General features: G+C 44.0%; 1 protein-coding gene across 2 annotated transcripts in view; it reads right to left on the minus strand.

The window, feature by feature from the left end:
• Positions 1-22,264, minus strand: part of KCNQ5 (potassium voltage-gated channel subfamily Q member 5) — a 1,056,555-nt gene that overhangs the window by 225,270 nt on the left and 809,021 nt on the right. For both annotated transcript variants that reach the window (XM_073569339.1, XM_073569340.1), the window contains exons 6-7: positions 17,709-17,819; positions 4,854-4,949 (exon numbers count right to left, since the gene is read on the minus strand). In XM_073569339.1, the coding sequence (XP_073425440.1) occupies positions 4,854-4,949; positions 17,709-17,819 (207 nt within the window). The remainder of the gene's footprint in view (positions 1-4,853; positions 4,950-17,708; positions 17,820-22,264) is intronic.

The raw sequence follows: 22,264 nt of genomic DNA on the forward strand, positions 1-22,264 counted from the left end.
CCAAACTAATCTTGTTAGAGATGATGCCCTACCGGTTGGTTGAAAGCAAAGCTTTCCACGAGCTCATGGCCTACGCAGTACCAAGCTATGACCTACCCAGTCGGCACTTCTTTTCGCAAAAAGCCATCCCAGCCCTCCACGTGCATGTGAAAGACCGCATTGTCCATGCACTCAAGCAATCAGTGAGTGGAAAGGTGCACCTCACAACAGATGCATGGGCCAGTAGGCATGGCCAGGGCCGTTACGTGTCCATCACTGCGCACTGGGTTAATGTGGTGGATGCAGAGTCCACAGGGGACAGCGGCAGTGGGACAGCGCTGCCTAGCCCACGGTATAGGAAACAGTTGGCTGTAGGCGTTCGACCCTCCTCCTCCTCCAGAAGCGAAAGCTCTTCCACAGAGCGCAGTCGCACGAGAACTCCATCCGCAGCTGCCAGTGTTGCACACGAGGTGTCCCACTATCGAACAGCTAGTGGTAAGCGTCAGCAGGCTGTGTTGAAGATGATGTGTTTGGGAGACAACAGACACATCGCGGAGGTACTGGCCAACTACTTGCAGCGACAAACTGAGTCATGGCTGGGCAGTCTACATCTTGAGGCAGGCAAGGTAGTTAGTGATAACGGCCAGAATTTTGTGGCAGCCATAGCCCTTTCAAAACTCAGACACATACCTTCCCTGGCTCACACCTTGAACCTGGTGGTGCAGTGCTTCCTCAATAATAATCCGGAGTTAACACCCCTGCTCCATAAGGTACGAAGACTGTGCTCGCACATCCGCCGGTCGCCCGTACACTCCAGTCGTATGCAGCAGCTGCAGCGGTTGCTCCACCTTCCCAAGCACCGCCTAATTATCGACGATGCAACAAGGTGGAACTCCACCCTGCACATGGTTCAGAGGCTGTGCGAACAGAGGCAGGCTGTAATTAATTTGTGGGAGGATACACGGGCAGGCAGTTTGCAGGCAGACATGGAGTTGTCTGGTGTGCAGTGGTCGAAGCTGAAAGACCTCTGTAAAGTCTTTCAGTGTTTTGAGGAATGCATTCAGTGTTTTGACACGGCTGGTAAGTGCAGACAACGCCATCATAAGCATGAGCATCCCACTTATGCGTCTGCTCATGCAAACTTTGACGCACATTAAGGAGCAGGCGTCTGCAGTCGAGGAGGAAGAGGAGGAGGGAAGCCTTGATGACAGTCAGCCATTTTCTGGTCAGGGAAGTCTCGTGGACGAAGTGGAGGAAGAAGAGGAAGAGGAGGAGGAGGAGGTTGATGGGGATGATTATTTTGGGAGGAGGATGCTTCTCTGGGGGCAAGAAAAAATGTTGGCGTGGCAAGATCAGGTACAGGGTTTGTGCGTGACTGGAGGGATGTGGATTTGCCAGAAAGTGCTCCTCCACCCAGCACTCACAGTGCATCATTGACACCTGGAACATTGGCCCACATGTCTGATTATGCCTTGCAGATCCTAAAAAGGGACCCCCGCATTGCCAAAATGATGAACGATGACGACTACTGGTTGGCCAGCATCCTGGATCCACGCTATAAAGGCAAATTTCAAAATATCATGCCACAGCAGAACCTAGAGCTAATATTGGCTAACAAACAAGCAACTCCGGTAAACCGTTTGTTTGAGGCATTTCCAGCACACAGAAGCGGTGATGTTTTTCCAACAAGCCGTAGGTGGCAACATAAAAGAGGTGTTTGTGGTGCACACAGCCAAAGTGGCGTTGGACACAGGGGTTTCATGACCATGTTGTGGACTGATTTTTCAAGTACTGCTCACATGACTGGTAATACTGCATCGATCGAAAGTGACAGGAGACAGCAGTTGTCAACTATGGTAACAAACTACTTCTCCTCCCATATCGATGTTCTCCCTCACCGGTCATTCCCCTTTGACTATTGGGCCAGTAAACTTGACACCTGGCCTGAATTGGCACAATATGCCTTACAGGAGCGCGCTTGCCCTACTGCTAGTGTGCTATCCGAAAGAGTCTTCAGTGCTGCTGGATCAATCCTGACAGAAAAAAGGACCCGTCTGTCGACCCAAAAGGTTGATGATCTAACCTTCATTAAAATGAACCATGCATGGGCTTCAAAGGATTTTGTCTCACCCTCCCCTGCTGACACGTGGGTTGCCAGAAAAATGGCTTGCTTTTGTCCTCCTCTTCCGTGGACTTCTCCAATTACTCCATTTGCAGATGCTGAATGTCCAACATCAACATATGCCAATTTTTCCACCTCCCTAACTGTGCTGCCTCCCCCCACAGGGCCGGGGTCACCACCTGGCGCACGCACCCGTGCGAGTACCGTTGCCCTGGACAGGTGGGTGGGCACACTCTTTGGCAACGGCACTGGCACAAGGTCCCTCATAGTAGAATCAAGTGTCTCTGACGGTGGGGGTGCACACCCGCCGTCAGACACACCGGCGTACTATGAGGGGCCCTGTGCCAGTGCCGTCGCCAACGAGTGGGCCCCCTCTGCTTGCGCAAGATCACAGAACTTGCAAAGTTGAAATACTTACCTCTCCCTGCTCCACCACTGTGACGTCTTCCGCGCTTTCTGACAGTGACATTCTGGTCAGAGAGCGCGATGACATCACGTCTGTACGCCCTCTGCCTAAACAGTCCAAGTGCAGTGAGATGGAAGATGGGGATGATGAGGAGTCTAGTGCAGGGATTCGCTAGCGAGACTTATTTAATTGTTTTCAATGTTGGGGCAGCTATTTTTGGGGATCACTATACTCTGGAGAATGATATATGAGGCCCACCATACACTGAAGCATTCCAAAGGTGGACATCAGACACTGGAGCAGCATTTACAGGGCCCATTATACACTGGAGCATTAGAAATGGGGCCCATTATATATGGAGCATTATTTGGGCCCATAAGACAGTGGAGCTTCATCCATGGGGACCAACATATACTGTAGCATTATGTGGAGCTCATCATATACTGTATGGAACATTAAATGGGACAAATGATTCTGTATGGAGAAATATATGGGCCTCATTACTCTGTATAGCGCACTATGCGGTGGCCATAATATTGTATGGAGTAATATACTGTCCATTTTTGGAGCTATTGGAGAATTTAAAATGGATATCAGTCATGAGATGTAAGAAGTGAAGTATTTTTCATTGTACTATACCGCTATTTCTCTGCCATATCAGGGGATCATGAATTGTGGCATGTGTTAAAGGAGCCCATTGACACTCTTTTGCCCTGGGCCCACGAAAATCTGGAGCCAGCCCTACCCCCCCACAACTTTAGCCAAATAACCCCCAGTTTTCAATGCCTAACTATTATTATAAAGTAAATTAAGGTTGACAAGCTTAAGTAATAACAATTGATGCTTTTGGCTTTAAAATGGGCACTTTAGGTGTGTTTCCTGTCCTCCACTCACTGCAGACTTTTCTTCCCCATTGACTAGCATTGGGTTTTTTGTTTCAGTCGGCCTTCGACTTTTCACGATAATCAGCCGATTTCGTTCGACTCGACTTTTGACAAAGTCGGGTTTCATGAAACCCGGCTCAACCCGAAAAAAGGCAAAGTCGTTCATCTCTATAGCTCACCAGAACTGTCACTTAAGGATGAGAATCAGTCCTGGAAACTGTAAGAAGATTGCATTACTCTGAACAGCTCAAGAGACAACTTGAAAATAACTCTTTAACAACTAGCTGTAAGGGTAATTTGTTGCACTTAATGTGCTATAGTTAACTGTGGTCAATGCCGCCTTAGGCTACTTTCACACTTCAGGTTTTTGATGTCAGTTGAAATCCAGCAAAGATGGGAAAACTGGAAGAGGGGGGGAGAGAGAGAGGGAGAGAGAGAGAGAGAGATTTTTTGATGCTTCAAGGGTTAACATGCATGTCAGAGGAAATCTTCCGGGCATGCGCTGTTTAAAAAAGCGGCCCGGCACAGGAAAAAACGTTACATACAGTGTTTTTTCCAGACGCCGCACCGTCACTTTTAGACGGATCCGGCAAAAGCCGGACGCGACGCATGGCCATCCGGCACAATGCAGCGATAATGTAAGTCTATGAGAGAAAAGCCAGATCCGGTGGCAACCGGCGGCGGATCCGGTTTTTACAAATTTCGCCGCATCGTGCCTGATGCTAAAATACTGAAGCGTGAAAGTAGCCTTATTTTTGGAATATTTCTGACCTTTCACATTGTGCAATATACAGCAATATGTGGATCAACACTTTCAGATAGAAGTGTTAGTCCACTGGCAAATGTTTCCAGACCAATGAAAATATATTTATAAGAAGTAATTACTGTTTACTGTATGTTTTGCGTGACACTAATATTTTAGGATTCGTTTTGTTACAATTATGCTTTATGCACTTATTTTTACATAATATTAAATATATATAAAGACAAGGAGTCATATCTACTGTATGAAGCGAAATGCGCCAGAATTCAAGCGTAATTTGCTCCCCAAAAATGTTTTTAAAGATATTTACCATACATACTGTATATGACATGTTGTAGACACTTTGTACAACTTGTCTATATAGGGGACATGGCTGATAGAATGTGGCTTATCGGGACAACGGTGTGACTTAATTTACGACACTATGAGCAAAAAATTGTGACGCATATTTGTGGCACAAGGTGAGCCAACTGTTAGCTGATGTAAATTTAGACCAGACCGTCTTAAAATTAGACAGATTTATTAAACGGCATGAACCACTCTGATAAAATTTGTCTGTCTGGTCTCAGTTTGCACTGATTAAGAAATAGACAATTATGATTAATATGTTCTAACGTGTACAAAAGCAGTACCGAAAATGTTTCACATTTATACTGTATAGATGTTCTAGTATTGATTAGGACATTACTTAACTCTCACCTGAATTAAACTAGCTGCAGGATTTCTCCTTTTTTCAAAGTGCTTCTGTCGATGTTGTTCCTGAACTTTTAAGGCAAATCCTGACCCAAGAATTCCCTGAAAGGTACAAAATATTTAGCATTTATAAGAATCTGCACGGTAGTAGTGGCTTCTTTTCTGCTTGCCAGAGGATTGCTAACCATGTTTTTTTTTACTGTGACAAGAAGAAAAGAAGCCAATTTTTATTATCTGCACAATAGATGAATCATTTGGCCACCCGTATAATCATGGAAATGTTTTTTGGGTCTGAGCTAATGAGCATGTATGAACACCAACACTAAGGACATTCAGTATATATTGTGAGTGAAAGAACACCATGCGGGTTTGCAAAAACTGCATGCAACAACAATAACTTGACATCAGAGTTTTTTTCTAATAATTCCAATGAAATTGTGTTTGGCGTCTTGGAAAAGAGAAATGTAATTGTGGGGCCATTTCAACTAACAGGCACATTAGTCTTACATCCCTAAATGGATCTGCTCCAGTAATGTATGCCTCTGTCACCAGACGCCTCCATGTTCACTTTGTCGGTAGCACTAGTGATGAAATAAACATCATGGCCAATATCACTGGACAGTGCAGGCTCTGTACAGTCAGGGATGATGGTATGACTAGGACATCTCAGCAGTTGTAATTAGCTACTTGTTGTGGCCAATGAGCCACAACCATACCGTAATTGCCAATAATTGATCTTGGTTTACTTCATAGATTCTTGTGTTATTCATCTGTTTTACTCATCCTTCCTGTTCTTTACCAGGCATGTAATCCTGTCTTTGTCTCCATGAACCAGCTGACCTGACCTTAGCTTGTCTAACTTTGATTCTGACTGACCTCCTAGTATCTGACCCTGGCTATTCCCCTGACTATGGTATTGTCTTCTGATTCTGTCTTTTATGTTTCTGACACATCTAGTTTGGCAATCTTTGCCTCAGACTACTCTGTGGATGAAACCCAAAGGCCCCAATTGCATGTCCAGATCACTGTAAAGGGGTTGTAGGATGAAAGCTGAGGTTCCTCTGGCAACTACTATACAGAGTGACTAGTGCCAAGTTTGCCTGAGGTTGTCTTTTTGAACTGGCAACATGAGGGTGGAGATACCAGATGAAGGGCGCTCCCACGATAGAAGATGTAATCAAATGGAAAAATTACCAAGAAACTTTTTTAGTAATTTTTCCATTTGATTACATCTACTATTATGGGAGAGCCCTTCACCAGGTATCCCCACCCTCATTATACACTACTGGAACTCTCTTGGAGGAATTTCCATCAGCACACTGTGTCGGCTGCATCTATTGAATTTATTTCATGCATTTTTAGGATTTGTGCCCAAATATGCACAACTCCATCAGGTGAGCAAATTCCTTGGTTTTGATTTTAATCTCTCTCTTTTAAACTTACTACAATCAGAAAAAGCCATCCCCTCTCCTTGTTCCCTTAAAGGGAATCTGTCACCGCTTTTTTGAGATATCATATAATGATATCATTCAATTGTGTGTCACATAAGGATTCTCTTAGTACTTTTGCTTCCCCCTGACCCCGCACCTTTCATGCATAAATACCTTTTTTATATCGGTTCAGATGTATGTAAACTGCCGCTGTCCGGCCCGCTGGGCGGGGCTTATTCAACTGCTCCCCCCTCCCTGTCTTGCTCTATGCATTTCTTCTTGTGTAGAGCAAGACAGGGAGGGGAGAGCAGTTGAATAAGCCCCGCCCATCGTACCAGACCATGGCAGTTTACATACATCTGAACCGATATAAAAAAGGTATTTATGCATGAAAGGTGCGGGGTCAGGGGGAAGCAAAAGTACTAAGAGAATCCTTATGTGACACACAATTGAATGATATCATTATATGATATCTCAAAAAAGGGGTGACAGATTCCCTTTAAGGGAATTCCAGCATTGATATATGAGCTTACAACCTAAGATAGACTGACTGTACAAGCATTGAGATGTACCTCAAAGAATATTAATGTGCTAACAATTTGTACTATCAAAATCAAGAAACATTTCCACAATGTTTGCTGTTGCCTTGAATGGAATTTATTTGCAAGAAACAGACTTGATAAACGAGGAGGAGGTGTCGCATTGTATGTTAGAAACGCGTATATCTGCACAGAGATTGAAACTTCAGAGACTGGGAGTTCTGTAGAAACTGTTTAGGTAAGAATACAAGGACAGAACAATGGAAAGGACACCATTGTAGGCATTTACTACAGGCCGCCTGTGCAAGCTGAAGATATGGATGAACTCTTTATTCATCAAATGGCCAAAAAATATTACATAGTTGTCATGGGAGATTTCAACTATCCAGACATTTGTTGGGAATCTCTCTCAGGCAAAACTAACAGGTCAAGGAAATTCTTATCCTCTCTTGCTGACAACTTTATCTTCCAAAAGGTAGGGGAGAAAACAAGGGGAACTGCTACCTTGGATCTAATCCTTATAAAGAGGGAGGAAATGGTTGAGTAGGTAAAAGTGGCTGGGACCCTTGGAGGTAGCGACCATGCTATTTTAGAATTTTGGATAACTAGAGGAGGAAGACCTGTGAAGACTCAGACGTCAATGTTAGATTTCAGAAAGGCAGATTTTAAGGGATTCAGAAAGAGAATTGGAGGGATCCAATGGCTGGATATCCTTAAAGACAAAAATGTCCAGGAAGGATGGGAAATCTTGAAAAATGAAATTCTCAAAGCACAATTGTTAACAATTCCGAAAAGAGGGAAGAATAGGAAGCATTTAAGGAAGCCAGGATGGATGAACACAGAACTTAAGCACATGCTAAAAAGGAAGAAAAAAATGTTTATAAAATGGAAAGAGGGAGGCATATCTAAAGAAGAATATAATGCTGTCTGCAGAACCTGCATGGCACAAATCAGATTAGCTAAAGCTGATAATGAGTTGAGGCTTGCAAGAGATGTCAAAAGCAATAATAAAGGATTTTGGGGATATGTCAAAAGTAAAAGAAAAGTCAAAGATGCTATAGGATTTTTACAGGATGAAAATGATGAAATGGTAAGACAGGATGTTGAGAAGGCCGAACTTTTAAATTCCTATTTTTCATCTGTTTTCTCTCATAAAGGAAATGTAACATCAACTGTTCTTCACTGTCCTATTAAGGGAATAGAAGAATCCAGGATATCTATAAACAGAAAGATAGTGAGGAAACATTTAGCTAACCTAAATGAATTCAAGTCTCCATGTCCAGATGAATTATACCCCAGAGTACTGAAGGAGATAGCAGAAGAAATTTTTGAACCCCTCTCCATAATCTTTGAAAATTCTTGGAGAACAGGAAAAGTCCCAGAAGACTGGAGAAGAGCAAATGTTGTTCTTATCTTCAAAAAGGGGAAGAAGGTGGACCCAGGCAACTATAGGCCGGTGAGTCTGACTTCTATACCAGGAAAAATCTTTGAACAAATTATTAAACAACATGTATGTCAATACCTGGATAAGAATGAAGTGATTAAACAGAGTCAGCATGGGTTTGTAACTAATAAGTCATGTCAGACTAACTTAATTTCCTTCTATGATGGAATCACTGATTAGGTGGATCAAGGAAATGCTGTAGATATAGTATATCTTGACTTCAGCAAAGCATTTGACAAAGTATCTCATACAATCCTTATTGAAAAAATGTAAAGTATGGAATGGACAAGGCAACTGTTAGGTGGATTCATAACTGGTTTAGTGATCGGACCCAAAGAGTGGTCGTAAATGGCTGCACATCCAGTTGGAAGAATGTCTCAAGTGGGGTACCACAGGGCTCTGTCCTGGGCCCTGTATTGTTCAACATCTTTATCAACAATTTAGATGAAGGAATTGAGGGTTAACTGATTAAATTTGCTGATGACACAAAGCTAGGAGGGATAGCTAATACTAGAGAAGAGAGAGGATTCAAAAAGATATAACTAAACTGGAGAAGTGGGCAGCAACTAACAGAATGGTTTTTAACAGGGAAAAATGCAAAGTACTACATCTGGGCAATAAAAATGAAAAAAGCATATACAGAGTGGGAGGAATAGGCCTAAGCAACAGCACATGTAAAAAAGACTTGGGTATACTAATAGATCACAGACTGAATATGAGTCAACAGTGTGATGCAGCAGCAAAAAAGGCAAATGCAATTCTAGGATGTATTAACAGAAGCATACAGTCTAGATCACGTGAAGTCATTATTTCCCTCTACTCCTCTTTGGTCAGACCTCATCTGGAAAACTGTGTCCAGTTTTGGGCACCACATTTTAAAAAAAGACATCAACAAACTGGAGCAAGTTCAGAAAAGAGCAACCAGAATGGTGACCGGTCTGCAAACCCTGTCTTATGAGGAAAGGTTGCAGGATTTGGGATTGTTTAGTTTGCAAAAGAGAAGACTGAGAGGAGACTTAATAGCTGTCTACAAATATCTAAAGGGCTGTCACATTGTAGAAGGATCAACTTTATTCTCATTTGCACAAGGAAAGACTAGAAGCAATGGGATGAAACTGAATGGGAGGACACACAGATTAGATATTAGAAAAAGCTTTTTGACAGTTAGAGTGATCAATGAGTGGAACAAGCTGCCACGAGAAGTGGTGAGTTCTCCTTCAATGGAAGTCTTCAAACAGAGGCTGGACAGACATCTGACTGGGATGATTTAGCGAATCCTGCTTTGAGCAGGGGGTTGGACCAGATGGCCCAGGAGGTCCCTTCCAACTCTACGATTCTATGATTCTATGAATAATATTGAAATATCCATTCAATAAGTGTCTGACATGCTACAAATTGATCATTTTGAGCGAACTCTATGTAAAAAAACTTTATTTGAGAGACCATGAATAAAGTAGATATGTAGTACAGTATCTCTTTTTTTAAGAAGTTAAATATCAGCAACCATTTACTCCCTTCTGTAGGAAGTTTGAAAGAAATCTACTGTCATGTAAAATTACATTTTTCCTACTTAATTGACTGACTTTTCCCAGTTTAACTCTGGTACTATGTTCTAACTTCCATTTCCAATTTAATTGGTCTCAAATAAGCAAAATAAACTATAATGTTGTATCTTGTGGCCTCATTAAATAAAAATATTTCAAACAATCATTGATTAAAAAACATATTCAATATTAGAAATCTCTGTTGGACAACGGCTAACATGAGTGAGAAATCATCAGTTATCTAAGAGACATATATTTACTTCATTGATTAGAGCACAAGGGTTATTTTTTAGAAACAAACTTTAATTGTATATTTTATGAAAAGAGTGTAAGAACAACAAAGAAAATGTTTTATAAACTAAAATGAAAGCTATTACAGTTCTAAAATGTATGATAGCTATAGTGTGTTACGCCGGAGGCGGCGGGTACCAAGAGTAGACCCACTGTACCGTGATACCGAAAGTCACCCAAGCGAGCACACCAGATTTGACCAACCCCTATACAGGGATCGTTAGGGAGCAAGCTCAGGGACCTCTAGTACCATGGATGCCAGGACCAGGGGTCAGCTCAGGGATAAACACAAAAAATGGAAATGAGACTGGGTAGTAGGGAGAGGGAAGGAACTGAGCAGGAAAGGAGTAGAAGATGTATGGAGGAGGTAAACCACGAGATGAACACGGTATAAGGCAGAGGGGAGCGGAAGTGGAGATGGTAAGCAGGCACCAGGAGGATACAGGGCAGGAGAGGGTTATGGAAGAGAAGGAGGGAGACAAGGGGTTAAGACGCAGCTATACAGGGAGCAAGCTAGCGGCAGCAAGACGGGCCTAAATATGAGAGTTGAACTCAATAATCAGGCACCTCCACTAAGGGAGGGCAGCCTGAAATACCCGGTGCCTGCCCTCCATTGGACAGGCAGTGCTGCCGTGTCAGGTCACGCACTGGGATAAGATCTGCGGGTACATGTGCGGACAGGCCCTAAGGCGCATGCGCGAGTAGCTGGAGGGCACGGCTGGCGACAGAGGAGCACGCCGGAGTGCCCATGCAAGCACCCGGTGGGGAGCAAGAGCAGGATGCAAGGAAGACTGGGGCAGCGGGGGAGCAGCAGCGCAGGAGGCGGCAGACCTGGGACCAATGGAGGTGAGCAAGGAAGTAACAGTACCCTCTCTCTTACACCCCTTCCTCTACCCTTGGACAAAAACTTTTTAAGAATACGGGGCGCATTAATGTTCTCCCTGGCTTCCCAAGACCTCTCCTTGGGGCCAAACCCCTTCCAATCAATTAAAAAGAACGTCTTACCCCTGACCCTCTTGGAGGCTAGAATATACTTCACCTCAAAAACATTATCGGCACTGACCGGTGGAGGAGAGGAACCGGGAGCAGGATGGAAATGATTCAGTATGACTGGCTTCAGGAGAGAGACGTGGAAGATCTTGGGAACACAGAGCAAGGCAGGCAACTTCAGCTTGTAGGCCACATTGTTGATGCCCCGAAGGACTTCAAAAGGGCTGATGTAACGAGGTCCTAACTTGTAGGAGGGAATCTGCAATCTAATATATTTAGAAGAGAGCCAAACCTTCTCACCTGGAAGGTAAGTTGGAGCATCCAAGCGCCTCTTGTCAGCATGGCTCTTCATACGTTCTCCGGCTCTCCCGTGCACCTCCTTAGTCTCTTGCCAAATTCTGGAGAATTCCAAGGTTATGGAGTCGGCTGCAGGAACCCCGGAGGTGGCAGGAACTGGCAGAGGAATACCGGGATGCATGCCAAAAACTACAAAAAATGGAGACTTGGCTGAGGACTCGCTGGGATGGTTATTATAGGCAAACTCGGCCCACAGGACAAGGCAGGACCAGTCATCTTGGTGTGAGTTGGAGAAATGATGTAGATAGGACGCCAACACTTTATTCACACGCTCCACTTGGCCATTGGTTTGAGGGTGGTATGCAGAAGAGAAATCCAACTTTACCTCCAAGAGACCACATAAAGCCCTCCAAAATCGAGATGTAAATTGAACTCCACGGTCAGATACAATGTGTTGTGGAAATCCATTAATTCGGAAGACGTGCTGGACGAAGACCTTTGCCAATTCAGGAGCGGAGGGCAGTCCTTGTAGCGGAACAAAGTGCAACATCTTAGAGAACCAGTCTACTATCACCAGAATAGTTGTGCAACCGGAAGAGCGGGGCAGGTCCGTGATAAAATCCAAGGCTATGTGTTGCCAGAGAGACGAAGGAACAGGTAATGGAAGCAGGAGTCCCGAAGGCAGTCGTCTGGGGACCTTGACTTTGGCACAGGAGGGGCACGAGGCAGTGAAGTCAGCCACCATCATGATTTTGAGCGGATCATTGATGTGAGAGGGCACCTCTTCCAAGTCTGGGAGCTGAAGAGACCAATATAACACGTTAGTCTTGACATTCTTCTGACCAGGACGGAAATGCAACTCGAAGTCGAAGTGAGCAAAGAACAGGGACCACCTGGCCTGTCGGGGGTTGAGCCTCTGGGCTGACTATATGTAGGCCAGGTTTTTATGGTCAGTGAAGATGATAAAAGGATTGATAGCCCCCTCCAGTAGGTAGCACCACTCCTCTAAAGCCATTTTTATGGCTAACAGCTCCCGATCTCAGAGAGAATAGTTGCACTCCGCAGGAGAAAAGGCCTTAGAAAAGAATCCACAAGTGACCAATCGGCCAGAAGAAGACCTCTGAGACAGCACTGCGCCGGCCCCAGTGGAAGATGCGTCCACTTCCAGGACAAACCATTTGTTCGCCTCGGGCTGATGTAAAACAGGCGCAGCCGCAAAAGCTTGTTTTAGGCTTAGAAAGGCATCTTCGGCTTCCGGAGACCAGGTTGCGGGGTTGACTCCTTTCCAAGTGAGGCACGAGATTGGCTTGGTTATGGACGAGAAATGCAGGATAAACTGTCGGTAGTAGTTGGCAAAACCGAGAAATCACTGGATGGCCTTTACCCCTACCAGGGCGTGGCCACTGGAGAATCGCAGACAATTTTTCAGGGTCCATCTCCAGCCCAGACTCAGAGACAATTTACCCCCAAAAGGCAAGGAAGAATACTCGAAGATGCACTTTTCCAGCTTAGCCTATAGACGGTTCTCTCGTAAGCGCTGCAGCACCTCCTGTGAGAAGATAAATCCGGAGAGAAGACAAGAGTGTCATCTAGGTAGACCACAATGCAGGAATAGCAGGTCCCGGAAGATGTCATTGACAAATTCTTCAAATACTGCGGGAGCGTTACACAGGCCAAAGGGCATGACGAGATATTCGTAATGTCCATCCCGGATGTTAAAAGCGGTCTTCCACTCGTCTTCGGAGCAGATATGAATGAGGTTGTAGGCTCCACGTAAGTCTAAGTCTTAGAGAAGATCCGAGCCCCTCTCAGGCGATCGAAGAGTTCAGGGATGAGCGGCAGAGGGTAATTAATTTTTATCATGATGTCATTCAGGCCTCTGTAATCGATGCATGGCCGAAGAGAGCCATCCTTTTTTACGAAGAAAAAGACGGCACCTGCGGGCGAGGAGGATTTTCGTATAAACCCCTTGGCAAGGTTCTCGCGGACGTATTCGGACATGGCAGATGTCCCGGCCGGAGAGAGTGGATAGATTCGGCCCCTTGGTGGGGTGGTTCCCTGCCGTAGTTCGACTGGGCAGTCATAGGGCCGATGAGATGGAAGGGTTTCAGCCTCCTTTTTATCAAAAAAGTTTGCGAAGGACCAGTAGGCGGAAGGCAGTCCCACAGGACCAGAAGAGGGTTGAGAGGGGGTGACCAGGCGGACAGACCCTAAGCATCTCTCTTGACACGGATGCCCCAATCTGCAGAACCACTTCTTCAGTAACCATGGAGATGGACTCTTGCAGGGGTTTACCATCTACGGAAGCAATCATATGAGGGTACTTTAAAGAGATCACGAGGATCCGGTATTTCTTCACCTCCTTGAGCCGAATAAAGTTGCCTGCCGCGCCCGAATCCACATAAGCCACGTCAGAGCCACGGCTCTGACCCTGGACAATCAAAACAGAAAGAGTAAGGGGTTGAGAGGAATCTGACACACCTAGGGGGGCCTCTCTTACCTGACCTAGGTGGAGGCGTTTCCCGGCCTCTCCGGACGTGAGCGCAGGAAATGAGACGTTCCACCACAGTACAAGCACAAGCCCTGTGCTACCCTCTCTCTCCGGTGTTGTTCCGCCAACTTAACCCGGTCTACAAGCATTGGCAACAGTGCAGAAGTGCCGGAGGAACGCAAAGGCCGAGGACTGGGTGATCTATGGGCTGAAGAAGGCCAAAAAGGTCTCCTCTCTCTGGCAGCCTCTCGAGAACGCTCCTGAATGCGCAAATCAATGCACGTGGCAAGCGAAATGAGATCCTCCAAGGTGGTCGGAGTATCTCGTCCAGCAAGCTCATCTTTAAAGGGAACCTGTCACCCCCCAGGTGTTTTTAAGTAAAAGAGCCACCTTGTGCAGCACTAATGCTGCATTCTGTCAAGGTGGCTCTTTTATTTAGCGTCCCTTCCACCGCAGAAATAATCGCTTTTAAATTTGGTCAGACATACCTGATTTTTGACTGGGGGGCAGGTCTTTCCCCCTCTGACACCGACATCTGGCATCCTCAGTCATATCCTCCGTTTGAATTTTGCGCTGCCTCCTCAGCTTCATTTCAATTCCTTGGGCCTGCTCTGTACTCTATTTTCTTGGGCATGCGCAGTTAGCGCTGCCCGTGCCCTTACATCACATCATGGCCTTCCTATCACGCCTGCAACGATGCGCGGCAAGAGATCCTGCCCCGTAGTCGCTTATGATTTATTCACACTGCGGGGCTGGGAATCTTGGGCATCAGAGCCGCAGAGAACTACTGTGCATGCCCATGGCGGGATCTCTGGCCAAGCGTCCACGCAGGCGCGATAGGAAGGCCATGATGTGAGGGCACGGGCAGCGCTAACTGCCCAAGAAAATAGAGTACAGAGCAGGCCCAAGGAATTGAAATGAAGCTGGGGAGGTGGTGCCTAATTCTAAAGGAGGGCATGACTGATGGATGCCAGGCGTCGGTGTCAGAGGGGGAAAGACCTGCCCCCTGGTCAAAAATCAGGTATGTCTGACCAAATTTAAAAATGATTATTTCTGCGGTGGAAAGGACGCTAAATAAAAGAGCCACCTTGACATAATGCAGAATTAGTGCTGCACAAGGTGGCTCTTTTACTTAAAAACACCTGGGGGGGGTGACAGGTTCCCTTTAATCTTGCCAGACAACCCTCACCAAAAGGTCCCAACCAAAGCCTCGTTGTTTCACCCCAGCTCTGAGGACAACGTGCGGAAGTGGATAGCATATTGTCAGACCATGAGAGTGTCCTGATGGAGATTAAAGAGGGAATCCATGGTGGAAGCGATCCACCCAGGCTCATCAAAGACCCTCTGGAAGGTGTCCATAAAAGTCAAAATACTGGACACAATGGGGTCGTTTCGTTCCCAAAGAGGATTCACCCAGGAAAGGGCCTCTCCTTCCAAATGTGACACGATAAAAGCCAGCATAGCCCAGTCGGTGGGGTACTGCTGGGGCAACAACTCAAAGTGCAGGCAACATTGGTTGAGAAAACCCCAGCACAGCTTGGGGTTGCCACCATAACGAGGTGGTTTACCGAGACGGGGAAGGGAGCTGGCGTGGAGTCAGAGGCACGGGATGGTGCCTGCGAGGAGGCCAACTGCAAGGAGAGCAGGCGGTCATCCACGGAAGCCATATAGGATGAAATGTGAGCCTGGGTATCGCGCTGCTGGACCAGCTTCTGCTGGAGGCTGGCTAACTGGGAGGCATTCCCGGGATCCGAGGCCTGTAAGGCCAACAAACATGAATACATTGTCTTCATGAAAGACATGATGCGAGTCTGGTTTTCCTGCAAAAATACCACCTCCTTCTGAGCAGAGGTCCCAGCGGGGTCCATGGCCTGATTATACTGTTACGCGGCGGGTACCAAGAGTGGACCCACTGGATCGTGATACCGAAACTCACCCGAGTGAGCACACCAGATTTGACGGCGGCAGAGGAGGAGGCAGGCGCCCAGCGGGGAGCAAGAGCAGGAAGCAAGGAAGACCGGGGCGGAGTAGGAGCAGCGGCACACCGGTGCCTGATGGCGGTGAGCAAGGGAGTAACACAGTGTTCTCATAATAATAATAATATTTATGTAGTGCTAACATATTCCGCAGTGCTTTACAGTTTGCACAAATTATCATCACTGTCCCCGATGGGGCTCACAATCTAAATTCCTTATCAGTATGTCTTTGGAATGTGGGAGGAAACCAGAGTACCCGGAGGAAACCCACGCAAACACGGGGAGAACATACAAACTCCTTGCAGATGTTGTCCTTGGTGGGATTCGACACCAGCGCTACAAGGCTGAAGTGCTATCCACTGAGCCACCGTGCTGCTCGTGCTGCATTCTCATGCAATCAAGATGTGCTGTAATAAATTAGAAATGACCAAGGAGCTACTAAAGGGTTGTCAACTTAATACATGTATTTAAAGGATTTTCTAATACAAATACAAACAATTTACTATAATATATTATAATATATATTGTAATATATAATATATTTATATTACAAAGGTGCCGTAATCTTCAGATTGGTTCTTCGCTATGGAAGTTGTTGGATTTCAACAGCTAAGCCAATAATCCTCCTTCAATGCTTCAGCTGTAACAAGTAATGGGTCTGGTTTTGCTATTAAATGAGCCAGTTATCCAGCCTCATTCACACTCACAGCAATCTTGGAAATAATTCTGTTGAAATAGCCTTTTTAGGCTACGTTCCCATGATGAGTTTTTAAAGTTGAGTATTTAAAAAAAACAAAACAAACATTAACCTATTTTACTTAATGGGTCAGAAATGATGAACAAAATCTGCAATGTCAAAGTTCACCAAAAGCTCATTCTGGGAACATAGCCTTAAAGGGATTGCTTCAGTAGGTAAAACCCTTGTCACACGTCTTACTTTACATCTTAAAGAAGAGACTGCACCATTATGAGACAGATTAGAGCACAGGCCTGCTCTGTTAAAGCCCCATTACACATAGCGATATCGCTAGCAATATCGCTGTAACATCACAGATTTTGTGACGTTATAGCGATATTGCTAGAGATATCGCTACATGTGATACTTACCTCCAACCGGCTCCCCCGCTGCTCATCGCTGATCGCGCGAGAAGGTCCTGGATCATTTCTCATCGGGCGCTTCCTGCTGGGCTTCCTGTGGCGCCGACGAGCAACGCATGGAGGCGGGCGGAGGACGTCTAGATCGCCGCATCTGACAGGTAAGTAGCGACCCCGACACCTGCATTGTCGCTGGTGAGATCTGCCTGTGTGGCAGCTCACTAGCGACCACTTAGCGATGCACCAGCGATCCATATCGCTGTCAGGATAGCTGGTGCATCGCTAAGTGTAACGGTACCCTAAGGCCCCGTCTCACATAACGAGATCATTAATGAGATCGCTGAAATGTCACAGATTTTGTGACGCAACAACGACCTCACCAGCGATCTCGCTACGTGTGACACATAGCGGCGACCGCCCCCCCCCACTGGATATCGCTGATCTTGCTCGAATGTCCTAGGCCATTTTTTGATTGTTGGCATCCCACTGGCCAGCATGCATCGCTGTGTTTGATGCCGAAGAGTGACCTCGTTGGCGACACAGAACTCAGGGACGCAGGCGTGAGTCGTCAGAATAGCTGCTGTGTAACAAGGTCATATAAAAATGCATAAAGAAGTATTCATTTTACACTATGTTTTTACTGCCAAGGGACACATTTATTTTGTTGCAGAAATGTCTGCAGTGAATTCTTAATGTGTGCACATACACTTATAGATCCGCACTAAATTACTATTTATTAAGTAAGTTCTGCGCTTTATACTCACTGCAGGTAGTGCAAAGAAGGAAATACCAAGAAGAGCAAAACCAGCAGAAAGAAGCCTTCCAAGCCAAGTATGAGGAGTTTTGTCACCATAGCCAATGGTTGTCAATGTGATCTGTAATACATATGAAAAAGTAATACGGTAAGAATATATGAAGCATACAAAGATTATATACTGGAGCACCGAATGTGCTAAAAGTAATTTATGAAGCTGTGATCAGACATGGCTGTAATGTAGATTTTTACATTCATAATGCGATGTTCTCATTTAATGTGCAATGTGGATGGTACATTGGAACAATGTGCATAGTGAGGTAGAAAGAATAATGGAAACATAGGGACCCAATTTTAAATGGCATCATTTGTGCACAATAAAAAAAAACCTCTTTCTTGACTGGAACAATATTTATTATGTGTTTTCTATACTTTTGAGCCTTGTCTATAGAAACACAGCCTGCTGAAATTGTGGATGTGACCTAAATGTGACACCATGCTCTGATAAATGTGTCAAAATTTTGGTTAAAATGTTTGGCACAAAGAAAGTAAAAAAATAAGTGGAAAACGTAAACAATAAAGATGCGCCAAATGTATCGAAAAGCACAAAATAACTGACTGCTCCCCAGATACATTCTAAATATAAAAGATAGCATCATTTCATGCAATAGAAACAAGCTTTCTACCCACATATGTTTTTGTCAACTTGTTTTTTGTTTTTGTTATCTATTGTGTTTTTTGTTTCTCCTTGGATATGTTGTACAGCTTCGGGGCAGGTGGTGGCCTAATAAGTGGTTCTTATGTTGGGTAACAAATGCTATGGGGTGCAGCTACAGTTTTAAATAGCACCATTGATTTAGCCATACAATGCATTGGAAAAAGGAAAAAAAATGTAAAGGAGTTAAACCACCCGCCAATTCTGTAATTTCCATTCTGCCGTAAAACTGATCTGCTTGGAAGTGTGATTCTTCAGGATAAGATAATTATTGCAATGCCAAGCTTGAATAGTTCTGTATATTTACAGAGTGACTGTCGTTTTAATTTTCATGTACTAAATCAATACTTCACGTGAAAATAATAAACTTTGTAATATATCTTATCATATCCTTCATTTTCAAAATTCTCAATTCACTCGTAAAATCTGTAAGCAGTGAAGACTGATTTTTATATTATTGATATAGGAGGTGACATTTGTTACTGAGAAGATTCTATGTTGCTGAGAGGAGGAGGGAGAAGTTCTACCTCTAGTTCCTTTATTTTCCCTCCACTTAGAAACTAATTAGTAGCAACTGTAATCTCCTATCTAAGTAATAGGTCAACAATTGATAAGGGAGCTGCTAGTAGTGGATCTTGATGATTTGTGTGACCAAGTGTACTCAGCTTGGCAGAACATTCCCTAGACAACCATTAATAGCCTCACTGATAGCAGCCAAGGTGTTTAAGTGTCTGTATTCTGCGTGTGGCGCTCATATTAAATGTGAAATAATTTGAAATTGTTTGAAAATTTTGCTTTAACTTTTACATTATTTGCATCATTAGTATGTCTAGTCCAAGGGTGATTCTCATGCACCACTGGTGGCTCCGTGCTGACTCGTTAGACCCCCCCACAAGGTCAAAAACCACAGAAAATCCAAGGTTCCGAGGCAAATAGGGATAAAACATAACCTTTATTCCATCCTTAAAAATCTTATGGCGAAATACAATACTACTCGTCTACCTTAATTGTATTTCACCATGTGATTTTTAAGGATGGAGTAAAAGGTTATGTTTTATCCCTATTTTCTCTCGTGCTTCGGAATCTTGGATTTTCCATCATTAACATGTGTATCGATCCTGTGATTTCTAACAATATAATTCCTCAACTTTTCCTTCTTGATGTTGCAATTTCAAAGTTGAGGAATGTATGTGGTGATTCTTGCCACTGCAGGCCAGTTTTCCCTTCAGAACATACCCTTATGAAACCACATGTCAAAATAATGTGTTTTCTCTATACTTTTGCTAGTACGCTCCAAAATTGAAAATAGCAATTCTCTGTTTATTGCATTTTTGTTGCTTTTGATTTATCCATTTTTTATGCTTTTGTCAGTGCATTTTTTACCTTTTTCAGGCTCCCAAAAAAATCTGTGGTGAAAATATGCACTAAAACAGGCATGAGTTTTGAATATATCACTTCAATTGTGAAACACAGTGTTTTTCTCTGCACAAAAAAAGCAAAGGAAATAAAGCAGGAGTTTCACTACGTCTGAATACTACCTAAAGGAGATAGTGTGGTTTTACAGAAAACGACCTTGGACAATATGATATTGGTAGCAAAGCTTGTACAATTGAAGAACATGGTTTCAATGTACCTCTCCTGCACAACCTATATCTGCACTCCCCCATTCTCCTGCTGTGTACGGATAAAATGACAATTAACCATGCTAATGTATACAAGCAAGTCATTCCAATTAGCAGTAGCACATCTTCGAACCATCTATGACTTATTTTGGCAAAATAATCAGTATGTCTATAAAGCTTATTACGAAAAACAAGTTACCACACTTAGCAACAATTCCTATTAGTACGTAGGAAAGAACAACAATGGGGTTGGGTCGAAGGCTTAGCACCGCTGTACTTGCCAGAAATTGATTTTCAATAATGAGCGTTCAGTCAGCTGTCTTAAGATATACTAAAGTGTATAATTTTATCTGATTACTTCATATGATAAGCCACTTGGTGCTTGCTTATTCCTTTCACGCTATTTTTTCTTTGTCTATCTGGGACTGACTAAGAATAGCTCCCTGATTGCAAACTGTTTTTGAGCATCCGCTGTGAAAATAAGCTAATAGACACTGCCTTTCAGGGCAGCCATTTCTAAATGTCGTTGGTGTAGTCTACTTAGTTTTACCAATCATATTTAGAGCCCCTGTCAGCAGTGGGCCCTTTGAGAATACATATGACCTGGCGCAGCTCACACTGACAGCTAATGGTGGCACAGTTTAGTAGGTAAACAGCAATTTTTCACCTGAAATAATAAACTACCGTATTTGAAAACTGCACCAATTTACAGATATATACATTTTAGCGCAGTTTCCAGCTGCATCCTAACCTTGCTATGGCCACCAGGGGAGAATCCTGCCTAAGGCTAAGTTTCCATAATGAGCTTTTGGTGAGTTTTTGATGCTGCAAAATTTCTGCACATTATTTAATTTAAAGGGAATCTGTCACCCCATTTTTCGACTATGAGCTGCCGACTGTAATTCTGTAGATAATACCCCAATGTAACCTGAAAGATAAGAAAAAGGAGTTAGATTATACTCACTGGGGGCGGTCTGGTCTTGGTCCGATGGGTGTTGCTGTCCGGCACCTTTCCCGACGCCTGCGCGCTGCAGGACTCTGCTCTGCCCTCAACAGGGCAGAGCAGTGCACCTGCGCAGGAGCCATGACAGGAAGGAAAGAAGAGGACGGCATCGTATGAAGATGGGAGGCGCTGGACCAGACGGAGACATCCATCAGACCGGACTGGACGCCGGGGTGAGTATAATCTAACTTGTTTTTCTTATCTTTCAGGTTACATCGGGGGCTTATCTACAGCATTACAGAATGCTGTAGATAAGCCCCCGATGTCGGTGCCGGCAGCTCATAGTCGAAAAAAGGGTGATAGATTCCCTTTAAGTTATTTGTGGTTTTTCATTACGTTTTTGTGTACTTTTTTAACGTGTTTTTATTGTGTTTTTGTTGCATTTTGCCTCTTTTTGGTGTGTCATGCTTTAAATAAAGCTGCTTTGTCTTTGATAATTACTGGTTTTAGGCTTGGACAAAACTATATTGATATATGTAGGTGCGGATTACATGCATTTTTTATGTGTTTCCGTCAAGGAAACGCATTTAAAATGCATGTATGTTTTTTACCTGCTGATTTTCCGCATCTAATGTGAGTCTATCGGGAAATTCCACACAGAACACTCAATGTACCCACCAGAGAAATTTGCTTGCTGCGGATTTGAAACACGCACTGTTGGTGATTTTACACTGAGTAAAAAAAAGTGGGCACAGTGAGCATGAGATTTCTATAACTACCATCCACTTTGTTGTGAATGTAAGAGGCTGGTGGAGCAAAAATGCACGAAAAGATCATTGTTGGAATGTAACCTAAGGCTATGATTAGCTTTTGGTGAGCTTTTGATGTTGCAGAATTTCTGCACCATTTTTGTACCTATTATTTAAATTAAGTATCTTGCGCTTTTTTTTACCATGCATTTTTGTCATGTTTTTGATACTGCAATTTTGTCTCTGGTGTGTAATTCTTTAAATAAAGCTGCCTTGTTTTTGAAACTTTCTGGTATTTTGAGCTAACTAAACTTTATTGACATGCATAGGTGCGGATTACATGCATCTTTGAAGCATTTCTGCTGTGGAAATGCATTAAAAATGCATGTGTTTTACCTGCTGATTTTCTGCATCTAATGTAAGTCTATGTGGAATATCTGCACAGAAAACGCAGTGTACCTGTAACAGAAGTTGACATGCTGTGGATTTGAAAAACAAATTGCAGGTCAGTTTACACAGTGTAAATAAGAAGCACAG

The sequence above is a fragment of the Dendrobates tinctorius genome, unplaced genomic scaffold (genome assembly GCF_039654945.1).
Source record: "Dendrobates tinctorius isolate UK_male_01 unplaced genomic scaffold, ASM3965494v1 ptg000024l, whole genome shotgun sequence".
Classification (NCBI taxonomy): domain Eukaryota; kingdom Metazoa; phylum Chordata; class Amphibia; order Anura; family Dendrobatidae; genus Dendrobates; species Dendrobates tinctorius.